This window comes from Saimiri boliviensis, chromosome 1 (genome assembly GCF_048565385.1).
Source record: "Saimiri boliviensis isolate mSaiBol1 chromosome 1, mSaiBol1.pri, whole genome shotgun sequence".
Taxonomy (NCBI): Eukaryota; Metazoa; Chordata; class Mammalia; order Primates; family Cebidae; genus Saimiri; species Saimiri boliviensis.
This window is the reverse complement of record NC_133449.1, coordinates 227760654-227775805: the sequence shown is the minus strand read 5'-3', so window position 1 is coordinate 227775805 and position 15152 is coordinate 227760654. Positions and strand designations below refer to the sequence as shown.

Sequence of the window (15152 nt, the reverse complement as noted above, 5' to 3'; positions counted from 1 at the left end):
GAAGTACAAGCTTTTGTAGAGCTAAGCAAATTATGCCTATGAGAGATTAAGTAACATGCTGCTGTAACTTGTAAGTACTGTAGTAGCACCAGGCTTTCTGAATCTCAGTTCAGTACTCTTTATTTGTCTTATATATAAAAATGGATAAAATAGAGTATCTATATAATAAAAAGTAGAAAAACAATTGAAGTGGCACTTATCCACATTTAAAATGCAGTAAATTTTCTTTTTAATATGTGGTACGGGTGCTTGACAAAATACAGATTTAACTGGAGAACTATAGCGCTGTAGCTAGAGACCTAAGAGGGACTTTAAAAATTACTAAGCAATAATGGTAAGACTGTCTTTGGATTCACAAACAAAATTACTAGAAGAAAACAAACCAGGAAGGTAATGAATGATAATGAATGAGTCCAGAAAAACAAACGGAAGGAGAAAGCTTCTTGAGATAGCTGAACATGAGCTGGAAAAGGAAGAAATGTAGGAAAAGCGGAGTTAGTGACTGCGCATACCTTGGAGTAAAAAACTGAAAAAATTAGGCTGGGAGTGGAAAGAAGCAGGAACAGAAAGAATCTGGGGCAGGAGGTATACAATGTGCACGATGCTGCTGATGCCGTTAAGAGAATGAGTGACTATAGTGAGACAGACACTAGTGGTACTATCACCCAGGGTCGGCCAGCGCAGACCCAATGAACTTGGAGCAGAGGCGGTATAGAAATGAGCTGCGTAGGAACTCATTTGAAGGCAGATTTAACTAGTCAGTTCTAGTACATTGTTAAGTGGCAAGTTTATTACTAGGGGGATAAATCTTATGTTAATTTAAATGCATATTAATTTTGCTTTGTAAAAGTTTTTTATCCTATTTGTTTGATCTCCTCTGTTAAACTGAACTTCTTGAGGGCAGCCTACGTATCTTGTTTATCTTTGGATTTTTAGGGCCCAGCATAATGACTTACTGCATCAGCATTTACTGAATGAAGGAACTCCTGCTTAAGAATAAACCACTTGAGGGCAGAGATTGTGTTCGCTGTTAAAGAAGTCTTTTTTATGTCCCCACAGTGCAGAAGGCAATACCCAGCACACGAAAGTAGACACTGGATGGTCGGTTACTGCTTAGAGCACAAGCAATGCATCATTAGGCAAGAGAATGTTACGAGGCGTGGGCACAGTATGGTGGAAAACTTGTATCTGAAAACAGGCATGGGAAAGTGAGCACAGAAGGAATAGCAACTGATCTGATCTGAGGGCAGATTAGAAGATGGCATTTAATTCATCATTATGACTATTGTAAAAATTTTAAACTTTTATAAATTATAAAGTGCTTTCCCATATAGAATTTTGTTCATAGCTATCTTATGTAAAGGTAGGTGTGTAGTGAAAATTTTAGGAAGATGGCCTAAAATTATCTTGATGATCCTACTTTTGTGTAATTAAGAATCCATCTCTAGATAAAAGAATATGCTTCTCAAATATGGCATTAGAATTTTCACTGGAGATCACAAAAGCACAATTTGGCTGATTCAATTGTTAGAAATAACTGAGACGCTGGGTGCAGTGGGTAATGCCTGTAATCCCAGCACTTTTGGAGGCCGAGTCGTGTGGATCACCTGAGGTCAGGAGTTTGAGACCAGACTGACCAACATGGTGAAACCCTGTCTCTCTAAAAATACAAAATTAGCTGGGTGTTGTGGTGTGTACCTTTAGTCCCAGCTACTCGGGAGGCTGAGACAGAAGAATTGCTTGAACCCGGGAGGGGGAGGTTGCAGTGAGCTGAGATTGCACCACTGCACTCCAGCGTGGGTGACAGAGCAAGACTCAGTCTCAAAAAAAAAAAAAAAAAAGAAATACCTGAGACAGCCAACATAATCATGGTCATCTGACTTGCACAGGCCTGGAGAGAAGGCGCTAATAAAGTTACATAGGGAATTTTGTTTTGAAATAGGCTTCATAAATATCATTTCTCACAGAGGTAAGCTAGTATTCATTATAAATATCTATTTTTAGAAATGAAAAAGATCTTTCTGATTGTTTCTAAGCATAATTGTTTCTAAACATAGACATCTGAAATACCTGTGGAAATGTAAGGCAAAGCAGCCAAGCAGTAGAGTTACAATGCTAGAATTCTAATTAAATACTTTTAAAAACTTGAAGCATTAATTTAAAATGTTTTTTACCTCAATCAATTTTATTCTTCTTGGGCAGCAGGAATTTTACATTATTATACATAAATATAAATTAGCACATGTACGCCAGAACTTAAATAATAATAAGCAAATATTTTTTAAAACCCTTAATGAATTTCTCTGTTTATTAATATAGAGCAGACATACTAAGACAGCCATTCTGGTAGTAGTGAATAATTAGTTCTCATCAGTAATTCTAAATATATTTGAGTCACCGAGAACTATTTTAACTTCATCATGACCTAAATAGTATTTAGGTATTATTCTTCAAAAATATAAGGCATTTTATTAAAGGATTCATTTTAGACATTCAAACTATTGAAAGAGGGAAAACGCAAACATTTACTAATGAAAGGCTCTCTTTCCTACTCATACTAATATAATTTTCCTCTAATCACTTTCTGACTCTGTTTTGGGGACTAGAATAATTATTGTGGAAATCAGCATTTCCTAATGAAGGTCTGCAAGATGAACTGAATATGTAAGGGCAATACCCTTATGATACATAACAACCACTTTTTCAGATTCACCTCTCCTAACATTCCTTTAGGTATCTTTACATTTTCAAAAGATTACCTAAATTCTGTAAGTTTGCTTTACAAATAAGCAACATCATCATGGGATTAAATCTGTTATTACTCGGGTATCAATTAATAATGTATAGTATGTCCTGTTAATGAATCTTAGCATAGTTATTCTTAAAAAACTTATTTTAGCCTTTCCCACAGATAATATACATTAATATTCTTAACTTCCAATTAATCATACCTGGTCTTCTACTTTCAAACTCTTGTTCAAGAACAATATTCGTAAGTTTACTCTAATAATTTTAATGAGAGTTCCATGTTAAATACAGTTGATTAAAAACAACACAGAATACACAGCACTCACCTTGGAAATACTGTCCATATCTCCCGAGCCTGAAACAAAATATAAAAAGAAAACCTTTATTAGGTAAGATTCCATTTATAAATACTCCTTTAATTTAAATAAGCGAAGTATACTATATGTATTTTCCAGTATATAACTACTGAGTTTTTTAATCTGAAAAAAAAATTGCTTTTCTTTTATACAGTATGTTGAATCAGTACCATCTGATGGAAAATCCAAGGAATTCTATCCCTAGCTCCCGATCATTTTTTTAAATGGAAGTATGAAGAAAACTGTTATCATAGATTCCTGAATGTGAACGTTTAGAAAGACCATTTACATACCCTAACCAATTAAAAATTTAAGAATGTATATATATATAACATAGAGATATCTAAGTATTTTTTAAAATGATGCTATAAATCTGATAAAATATAAAATGAACACTTGCAACAATATTTGACAATATTTTAAACCATACTTTACTATAATAACCAAAAGCTAGGTATTAATAATATTAAAAAGTTGACAGCAATGAATATTCATGATAATCCCTCAAAACTAAAAATGTCTTTAAATAATTATGTTTTTATTTTGATCCTTGGAAGAAATAATCAATATTAATTTATTTTCTTATGTAAAAAATAGAGGCCAGGCGCAGTGGCTCACGCCTATACTCCCAGCACTTTGGAAGGCTGAGGTGGGTGAGTTATTTGAGGTCTGGAGTTCGAGACTAGCCTGGTCAAACATGGTGAAATCCTGCCTCTACTAATTAGCTGGGCATGGTGGCAGGCTCCTGTAATCCCAGCTACTTGGGAGGCTGAGGCAGGAAAATCACTTGAACCTGGGAGGCAGAGGTTGCAGTGAGCTGAGATGGTGCCACTGCACTCCAGCATGGGTGACAGAGTAAGACTGTCTCAGATAAGAAAAGAAAAAAGAAATAGAATCATACATAGGTAACAGAACAATAATCAGATCTTTGCCACAATATTAACTTTATTTTAAACAATTTTACTTCTGACAACTAATTTTCCTAGCATAAAAATAACGTTTTAGTAGCACAGCAATTCAGTCAACATTACAAATAAAACTAGGGCTTATTAACATAAGTTGCAAATAAACAGGCATAATAAATTATTAAATACTGAATGCGTATATGCAATCTTACATATGTGTATATATAATATGTACAGTAATGTTAATTATAGAAAGCAATGAGCCAGTTGCCAAGCACAGGTGAAAATCTTCTGAAAATTCTATTCTAGTGACTAAGATAATGAGCACCTTTTAACTATACCAAATATCATCTTTTTGTGAATAGTTCTACAAATAACAATAGTGGAAAGTGAATTATTTTGCAAGAAATCGGAAAATACAATTCTAGAATGGTGCTGTCCCACAGAATTTTGTGCAATAATGGAAATGTTTCTCTGTGATGTTCATTAAGGTAGTCATTAGATGCAAGTGGCTGCTGTATACCTGATATGTTGCAGTGCAACTGAAGAACTGAATTTTAAAATTTACTTAATTTAAAATTAAATAGTCACATATGACTAGTGGCTAATGCAATTGGACAGTGCAAATCAAGACTCTGAAATCTAGGCAAAATAAGTATGAATCCTTAAAAGCTCAAAAGTCTTTTAGTGTATTGCAAATAATTTCTTGATTATTGAAAGATTTTCCAAGTATCAAAGGGAGGCATTTCCTGACCTTAGGTGGGGGAGTGAAATCTGTATATAACCTAAATTACTCACGAACATACTTTTTCCAACTTAAGTAAAAGATGAACCCTTTCCCAAAGAAAAAAATCACAACTCCTACCCCCACTGTCAACTTTTAAATTAGTTTATGGTCATGTTACTTAAACATATACAAACATAAAAAGTGATTTTTTTTTTGTTTTGCATTCAACCTATGTGAATGCAAAACAAATATAACTATGGTATGGCCTAGTCAATTTTGCAACACTTATCTCTATTTCTCACTATTGTTAAAGTTTTTATTCACCTTGCAGCTATTTAGCTTCATATGGTAAGACGGCATCATTTATAAAGTGTGTTTTCTTTTTCTTATCTTTTTTTTTTTTTTTTTTTTAAGACAGAGTTTTGCTCTTGTCACCCAGGTTTGAGTGCAATGGTGCAATCTCGGCTCACTGCGATCTCTGCCTCACAGGTTCAAGCGATTCTTCCATCTCAGCCTTCCAAGTAATTGGGATTATAGGCACCCACCACCATGCCCAGCTAATTTTTGTTTTTTTAGTAGAGATGGGGTTTCACCACGTTGGCCAGACTGGTCTTGAATTCCTAACCTCAGGTGATCTGCCTACTTCGGCCTCCCAAAGTGCTGGGATTACAGACATGAGCCATGGTGCTCGGCCTATAAAGTATGTTTTTAACCATCAGTCACATACTTGAAATGGTCTTTATCATGAAGACAATATAGGCAGTGTTATTCTCTTTTAAGAGAATCATTCAAATTATCCAGAATATGATTAACAATTTTATGTTAAACAGGAGGCAAACATAAAAATACAAAAACAAAATTAGGAAATGCTTGGAGAGCACTGAAGTTCTTTGAGGCTCTGTCCACAGAACTCTGGAGACAAACAAACAAACAAACAAACAACAAAAAAAAAACCAGCTACAAGAATACTGCAGCCTTCCGGGTTAGGTATGCATGACACATGCCCACAGCAGCAATGTCTCCTTTTATGGTAAGACACGAAATTTCGATAGGTTAAAGTAAATAACTGTGAATATGAACTAGATCAACTCTCACACTTCTGACCTTCAGGTGATCTACAGTTCTAATAACCAATACAATCTCTATTAAACTATTTGTATGAGTTAAAAGTTGAAGTATTTAAAAATGAGTAGCTGGCTATGAAAGAACTTTGGAAACCATAATATCCACTATGCAGAATTAAGGTTTTGTTCTGAATTTATTCTAAACATCAAATTGAAAAGCCTTACCTAAAGAGCCATTCATGTGATGTGACTCCATTCCTCCTAATCCACCCATGGGACCATCTGACCCAGGGCCCATTGGAAACTATTTTAAAAACGAAGAAAATCACTGTAATCATACTGAAAACAATGGCTTATCTCAATTTTATAATATATTTAACATTACAAGACACTGCCACAACTTATTTTCACTTTCAAGCTATGGAGATCTTTTACTTGATGTTTTTCAGCCTTGCAGATTCTCTAACGGGGCTGTTCACCTCTCTCACATCGTTTTCTCTATGTTCCAGATAATAGAATTTTAGGTTAATCCTCATTCGTCTCCAAATTTTTCTTCTTCAGATATGCTCAGTTAGAAAGTATATACATTGCAGTGCAAATGAGAAGATAAACATTTTCCTCTATGATACTGACAAATTGTCCTATTGAAAACCAAAGGTGGTTCTTAAGAAGCTGTTAACGGTATTAGCTTATTAAGAAGCATAATTCAATGTCATATGCCAACATTAACGTTTTTCTTAGCAGACAATCTATCTTTGTTCAAATGCACATAATAAATAATTTCATCTTATAGGTTAAATACATTTCATTCCCTGGGGATGGCTGATATAGCTAATTCTTCTTGGCAGTCTCAACCATGTCACTTCAATGACGCTCAGACATTCCATAGCAATTCTGCTTAACATCTTTTAAAGAGGTGAAATTATTTTTTTCTTTCCTTTCTTTCCAGGTGAAATCTTACATTAGAAGCCTGGTACAAAACAGGTGTGACATGATGGGCTTGGTGATAGAAAACCCATGGCCCACCCACTCAGTCTTCCTCTCATCTCCCTGGAACACTGAGGAAACTCAGAGCCCAGTTCGAAGACAAGTTACTTCTAAGTACCTTACACTGCTGAAAACACTCTTTCTTCAAATTTCCCATGCCAAAAGCATTTCTACCATGTTGTAGGGTGCAGAATATTGACTATGGTGTGTGTATGTGTGGATGGAGTGGTGGTGGTTACTAATCATGAGGCTTTTAGGGAGAAGTAACAGCCTTCAGCAGGTAATCCCCGTATTTCACCACCTGTGTGTGGGAATAAAATGGCCTTCTATCACTGTGAGCAAACCAACCACATGCTTATGAAATTCCCCAAGAGAATGCCAATTTTGCTTGGCAAAATTGAGTATCTAAAAGCACATAGGATGGTTGGTATTCAGTAAACAACTTGGAATATATATGCCTCACTGATAGAAGGCATATATAAGTCAAAATAATTGACTTTAAACTTACTGCTGTTATTCAGCTGTTATCAAAAGCATAGTTTAGATCTGGTTGAGAAACTGGTGCTGGTAAGCCTAGTAGCCTGTGAACTTCTATCTGGCCCCACAGTGTTTCAAAAGATACTAAAACTATCGGTATGTATGTTTGGTCAGTTCAGCACATAACATATTTATCTTCTGATTTTTCTTTGGTTTCTGCTACCATATATACAACACATGTATATATGTATTAACTATGTTATAAATATTTTTATAAACATGTAGGTCTAATAGATAAATAAAATGTTTTCCTATGAGCGTCTGTGGAGAGATCATGACCACAGGCTTTATTAAGAACACCCAAGCTCTTCCTGTAATAATTGCTTTAGCTCCATATCTAAACTCTAGATTTCATATTCTAAAAAAAAAGAAACATAGCGAACTTCCTATTTTATTTTCAAGTATATCAGGATAAAAAAGTATCACAATGAAAAAACTTAATGATGCCAAAAATGAGGTTAATATAAATGGCTATACATAACCTGTTATTTTCAAACAGTCTAAGTCATTAATTATTTACAACAAAATAAGATGAACTAACATTATATAATTGATTAGGATCAGTTTTACTTTTAAATTATATTGATATAAAATCTCTGTTAAATATGTGTACTATGTTTTTTAAACCCAGCTCAGAGAAAGAATTTGACTTTTCTAATATCTAATAAGCTCCTGGACAATAAAGTTTACAATATACAGGACACGGAATGCACTCAGAGTTTGAAAGTCTTCAAATACATTCCAAAAATAAAAAATTCATATTTACATTGGGTCTGTTAGGTCCAGGAGGTACTGCATTCATTAAAGTATACATGTTATCGCCAGAGTTCGTGGAATCTGAAACAAAATATTACTTAATTAAAAGATTTCTGAAATGAAATATTACTTAATTAAAAGATTTCTTTAGAATCTATACCCAATTCATCACAAAGTAATGATCAAGGATGGTTTTCCTACATATACCTCTCTCTATATAAGCTGCAACACTTGAAATTGTCATTACTAATATTCAAAAACAAATACCCACAGTCATTTTCTGACCCCAAAATTATCATTCTGAGGTTATAAATTAGGTATAAGGAATAATCAGGTAATATTCAATAATTCAGGTAAAGGAACATGAGAAATCTAAAAAATAACAGTGAAGTTTTTCTTTTTTTAAAAAACATACTTTTTCACTTCTTCAAGCAATTGTGTATCTGTATATATATAAATATATAATATCTCTTAAAATTCAGATTCAGTAGCTTTTCAGTTTTCATTATTTCCATAAAGTTTCCAATATACAAATTAAAAAAAAACAGTTTTTTTAGTTAATAATTAGTGAAAACTGGTGGACTATACTGCTTAATTCCAAAAGAAAGAGATTAGAGAAAGACTATATAATTAAAAAAAATAATACTCTTGTTTGAACTAAAAGTCAGCATCCTCCAGCACAACTTTGGATAAATGTTTTCACTCATTTTTGATTATAATAAAAATATCTGTACTGTATATGGATATAAATATATGTAACATTGTACAGTACTTAAAAAATTTGTATTTCATGTCTGTTAGCTAATTCTAATTAAGTCTCTGAGCATACATTTTTTTATAATGCAAAACCTAGAGTGAAAGCTAAATATTTTACACTGAGAAAATATAAATGATAAATTATGGTTTTCTATTTTTCCACATTATACAGTTTTCTTAATATAATGTAGTAGGGCTTGCCTGCTTGCTTATGTATGTATGCATGTATGTATGTATGTACATATTTAGAGATGGAGTCTCACTCTGCCACCCAGGCTAGAGTGCAGTGCTACAATCTTGGCTCACTGCAACCTCTGCCTCCCAGGTTCAAGCAATTATCTTGCCTCCGCTTCTGGAGTAGCTGGGACTACAGGTGTGTGCCACCACATCTGGCTAATTTTTTGTGTTTTTAGTAGAGACAGGGTTTCACCATGTTGGTCAGGATGATCTCAATCTCCTGACCTCGTGATCCACCCGTCTTGGCCTCCCAAACTGCTGGAATTACAGGCGTGAACCACCGTGCCTGGCCAGTAGGCCTATTTTTAAAAAAATGTGTTTCAAAATTTTTGTACTGATTTGAGACAGAAGGTAAATCATTTGCTTTCACAGAGCAGTAACCATAGAGTATCAATTACTTTCCTTTTACTGTGGGATTACTCATTAGACATTAATAAGTTTATTATTTTAGTTTGCACTACTTACAGAGGTCTCATGTCATTTATTCATTGACTGTCAACAATGATCCACAAATCTAAATACTGTATTTTACTTCTAGATAAATATATCATAATGTTGAAAAAGTTGGAGTGCCCACCTCAAGTTGACCCTCTTTGTTTATTCTAAGGAAGGTTCCAACCTGCTTTTGTGGCCTAAACTGTTTTTACATCCTTATGTATGCTATACTCCTGTCAACCCAGGCTGCTTGTTTTTTTCCTGCATGTGACCAACCTTTCCACCTTCAAGTTTTTGTTTTTTTCTTCCTCCAAACATCTTCTCAATCTCTATATACTGAAATTCTACTCACTATTGAAGGGCTATCTCAAATGTTATGTCTTCTACGAGGTTTCTTCCTGGTAGTTCCAAGTGCGTGAGTGCTCCCCTACCACTGACTTCTGTCTTACATTATAGTAATATTTTACTGCTTTATTATCTCCTCCTGCTTCCAGCTAGGATATAATAAGCTCATGGAGAGAAGGAAACAGACCATGTCCTACTCATCTTGTGTACTCAAGACAATAGGTACTGTTAACTTAGATTTTTTTTTTTTTTTTTTTTTTTTTTTTTTGAGACAGAGTTACGCTCTTGTTACCCAGGCTGGAGTGCAATGGCGCGATCTCGGCTCACCGCAACCTCCGCCTCCCGGGTTCAGGCAATTCTCCTGCCTCAGCCTCCTGAGTAGCTGGGATTACAGGCACGAGCCACCATGCCCAGCTAATTTTTTGTATTTTTAGTAGAGACGGGGTTTCACCACGTTGACCAGGATGGTCTCGATCTCTCGACCTCGTGATCCACCCGCCTCGGCCTCCCAAAGTGCTGGGATTACAGGCTTGAGCCACCGCGCCCGGCAACTTAGATTTAACTGTTGGAATAAATTCAATCACACATAAGACTAACTTAAAATCTTGGATTGCTTTTTAAACATAGGAAATCTTCGAATGGTTTTTCAAATGTATTAGCCTTACTCTTGGTGAAAGGAAGATGGGCTATATATTTTAAATATGTAGAAAGAAAATAAATTTATCATTTAAAGACTAATCAAGTATGCAATTTTATCTGCTAATAAAAAATTTGAAGCCGGGCGCGGTGGCTCAAGCCTGTAATCCCAGCACTTTGGGAGGCCGAGGCGGGTGGATCACGAGGTCGAGAGATCGAGACCACCCTGGTCAACATGGTGAAACCCCGTCTCTACTAAAAAAATACAAAAAATTAGCTGGGCATGGTGGCGCGTGCCTGTAATCCCAGCTACTCGGGAGGCTGAGGCAGGAGAATTGCCTGAACCCAGGAGGCGGAGGTTGCGGTGAGCCGAGATCGCGCCATTGCACTCCAGCCTGGGTAACAAGAGCCAAACTCCGTCTCAAAAAAAAAAAAAAAAAAAAAAAAAAAAAAAAAATTTGAGAGTGATAACATTGGTATTTATGGCTGGGCGCCGTGGCTCACGTCTGTAATCCCAGTATTTTGGGAGGCCAAGGTAGGTGAATCACTTGAGGTTAGGAGGTCCAGACTAGCCTGGCCAACACAGTGAAACCCCATCTGTACTAAAAATACAAAAATTAGCTGAGTGTAGTGGCAGGTGCCTGTAATTTCAGCTTCTCGGGAGGCTGGGGTAGGAGAATCGTTTGAATCCAGGAGGCTGAGGTTGCAGTGAGCTGAGATTGTGCTACTGCACTCCGGTCTGGGCGACATAGACTCTGTCTCAAAAAAAAAAAAAAAAAAAGTAAATAAATAAATAGAATAAAAAAAGATTGGTATTTACTGGAAAATGTCTGACTTCTGACTTCTTTTTATGTACAGAAAAACTTTAAAATAAAGTGGATCTCCTGGGACCGCTTGTCTTGTGGGTGGGGTGTTGGTTGAATATTAGGGGAGTGACTGTGACACAGGATGAACACATAAAAGAGTATACAAAAAGACTAGGAAGATATACTTATGGCAATTTCTGGTTTGAAAGGAAGATGTGATAAAATTACTTATTGCCTTCAAAGTTCAGTGTTTCCCCAAAAACATTTTTTTAGTCTTGTAGTAAAGCATTTACTATTCACATGCTACCCTCATAAATTAAACTTTAACTTCACCATATAAGAATGTAAATACGGACAAGATGATCAGGTGATGTAATTCTATCTTCAATGAACTGTTTCATTTTCAATTAAGGTGCCTTTGGGACACAGACCATTAAACGTCCAAGGAGTTAGTGAGGCAAAGTAAAATTTTGTATTAATTATCAAGTTTATAATTTTTCTAAATTAAAAGGGTTCATAATTAAAATTTTTTATTGATATGATCAATGATACTGAATTTCAAGCTTCTATCTTAATTTCAACAAGCCAGTTAAAACCATATGAGTTGAACAGTAAAACATCATAATCAAAAATACTTTATAATTACTAAAATTTCTCATCTACTTAATCATCTCAAAGTAATAACTGATAAATTTTTAGTCTATTTCTTTGTTTTCTACTTTCTACTTTCTAGATTCGTGTTATATATAGTTTCCAATGAAACTGTGATCATATTGTATTGAATCATGAGATTTTGTTTTTCCATGTCACTACAAATTCTTTGATAATAATTTTAATGGCTCTATTATATTCCATCTTACACCTTAAACATTAATTTAATAATTTCACTAACTTGAATTAGGCATGAAGTTTGTGTCTATTGTTTTACTCTTGAGTATAACAAATGAGCATTCTTAAACATAAATCTTGGGTTTTGTAGCTCTATCATTTCTAGTATTAGAATTATAGAGTCACATGGTATGAACCTTTTCATGGCCCTTGACACATTTTATCAGAGAACTTTCTATGAGGGGTGTATCAATTTAGTCTTCCACTGTTAACAAACCCAAGACACATTTAATAGTCTGTATTAAAGTCTCAAAAATAAAGGTTAAAACTATTTATTTATATAAAGTGATTATGAAAATACTGAAGTATATTTTAGTTTAGAAGATTAAAAACACTTTTATTATTACATAGTGAATTTATTAGCTAACTAATACATACTTACAGACATGTAGGGTAAATAATACTGTAAGTAGGTCTCCATCCTTCATTCATCTTAGTAAGATAATAGCTGTGATAAGTCTGACTTGGCATTTTAAACCTAATGGATCCATGTATTTAATGTTTTATTTATTGAGAATTTTTCTAAATTGTAGAAGATTTGGACAGTTTTCTTAGTCTCAATAAATCTTTAAGTTAGACACATTTTTGGGTAATTCATACAGATCAACAGTGTTCATCCTGATTAAATCTGATACCCACAACACAGGAATTTTCTAAATGCTTAATTGAATAATAGTTATTTAAGAACACTATTTTTTCCTACCCTGTTGCCTCTACTCCTTTAACCATTATGAGAAAATAACTAGTACTGATTTTATTTCATGAACAATTTCTATATTCTGTGATTTTATTTTAATTATCAAATGCCCATGTGGCTAGTTTGATTACAATACCTGCTGGACTAGGCATGATGGGTGTTCCTGGTGGCCCTCCACCTCCTGGAGGACCCTAAATAATTACACAAAATTTCAGTAAAAATAAGGCATTGCATAAGATAAAACAGAAGGAAAGTTAGACATATCTACAATAATCCAATTTGAAAATAAGAGCAGAAATGTATTTTCTCTATAATTTATTTTCTTTGAATGCACAATCATTTCAATATTCTACAAAACATAATTTAGCTTAAATATGTTGAGCTTGTTTTGACAAATTTCCAAAAACAACGAGCCTGTAACACTAATTCATTATTCATGAATTAATCATATCAGTTAGAATGAGGTTAAGCAGAAACCATTCAATAGGGCCTTTACAAATCCATAAAACAAAGATATTTGCTTATTGACTTATATTTTTAAAAAATGTATTGCTGTCATTTCCTCTCTCAGCATCAATTTCAACGTTTCTGGGGCACTGTACATTCCACTATCACATCAGTTAGAAATGAGAGGCAATGTTGCCTAATGCTGGGGGTTACTGAGCCTGCAGCTACACAAGCAAACTGAAATGGAGATTAGGTAATTCTAAAATTAATTCAATTATTTCAGATAACCAAAATATATAATTCAGGCAATGGGTTTTAGCCCTTTTCAGATGCTCTATATACAGTGATCAATTAATTTTTAAATGGTGAAATTTTAACTTCATTCTGAATATACAGATATGGCCTGCCAATTATTTCAGATGAGATCAGGCACATTCAGGGTGGTATGGCTGTAGACCTGCCAATTATTTCAAATAATATCTGTATTTGCACAACTTAAAATTTATTTTAAATAAACATCTATAATTTCATAAAATGATACATCAGCCTTATTCATTAGTGACTTTAAGAAAAAATAAGTATACAAATTTTCTTACTTTCATTTTTATTTCATAGAAAATGCAAAGCAAGACTTGCTTAGTTTTATAGGTTACAGGAACATTGAACACTAAATTCACAGATCCAAAGCAGTGTGTGCCTTTCACTATGTTAATAATACACCATTTCCATGGAGAGTGAAATGCTCACTGATTTTCTTCTTACGCATTCCTTTTTACCCTCCAGCTAGCCACCACCTCTGAACATTTCTTTAGGAAGGATTTCCCATGTTACCGTTTTATCCCTGTTTCTCTGTTAGGCATTTCCCTCTAAATGGTGTAATGTATTTTTCGATGTAGCAATGATCATAATGTGATGATGATTAAAAGGTCATTTGTAAGCTCAGGAGGTCATATAAAACTTGTTAATTTGACTTCACATTGATATGAATTTTTGGAAAATTTTAATGTGTACTAAATAGTAATAAGAATGATAAAAATAAGTCTTCTCAATTTCAAAGAATGACCAAAAAATGAAATAATCTCTCTAAATTATTGGTCATTATTCTGCCATCTAATTCATTTGTGATTGGGAGAAAGTTTAATGTCTTCTTAGATGCTATGTGTGGCACACAGGGTTGGAGGGGGGTGGAGATTATTCTCCCAGAGAACTGCAAATTCAAGCATATTACCGTGTAACTGGGGATTACTCTCTTCATGATTGGACAGAGTGTATTATACTGGTTTTCAGAAACATATGCTGAAGTAAAACACAGTACTCAGGGCAATTCTGGCCAGATTGATAACTGTTTCACTAATGAACATCAACATATGTACTGAGGTTGGCAGATGAAACAACTCAAGATGTTCACTTCTTGGCCAATACACAGGGGCTCTTCTTAACATCTGGACAACTATTTCATTGCCCAAATAAAATGTAACATCAATTCTTATGAGCAAACAAACCCAAATGTACTTACTACATAATTCCCAGGAGATGCTGAGGAGTATGGTATCTGGAACATGAATAGGACAAAAAAAATTTTTGATTCACGTAGCAATATGGACAGTGACCTAAAATGAATTTATTTCATAATTTTTTTGGTCAAATTTAAAAATGTATCACAAAGCATAGTGAAGGATAAAGAAATTTATATCTGTTTTAATTGCTGGATAACTGAATAATAATATCTTGGATTTACACAAAGGAAGGTAGATTTTAGTCAAGAAGATTTTAGACAGAATAACTTCTTTAAGTTATATTGACTTCAGGTAAGTTATACACATTG

General features: G+C 34.2%; 1 protein-coding gene across 8 annotated transcripts in view; it reads right to left on the bottom strand.

Annotated features, from left to right (window-relative positions):
• Positions 1-15152, bottom strand: part of SSBP2 (single stranded DNA binding protein 2) — a 342830-nt gene that overhangs the window by 17382 nt on the left and 310296 nt on the right. For all 8 annotated transcript variants that reach the window (XM_003920795.4, XM_010340775.3, XM_010340761.3 and 5 more), the window contains 5 exons: positions 14844-14879; positions 13017-13071; positions 8091-8161; positions 6026-6104; positions 3075-3103 (listed from right to left, as the gene is read on the bottom strand). In XM_003920795.4, coding sequence (XP_003920844.1) covers positions 3075-3103; positions 6026-6104; positions 8091-8161; positions 13017-13071; positions 14844-14879 — 270 coding nt within the window. The remainder of the gene's footprint in view (positions 1-3074; positions 3104-6025; positions 6105-8090; positions 8162-13016; positions 13072-14843; positions 14880-15152) is intronic.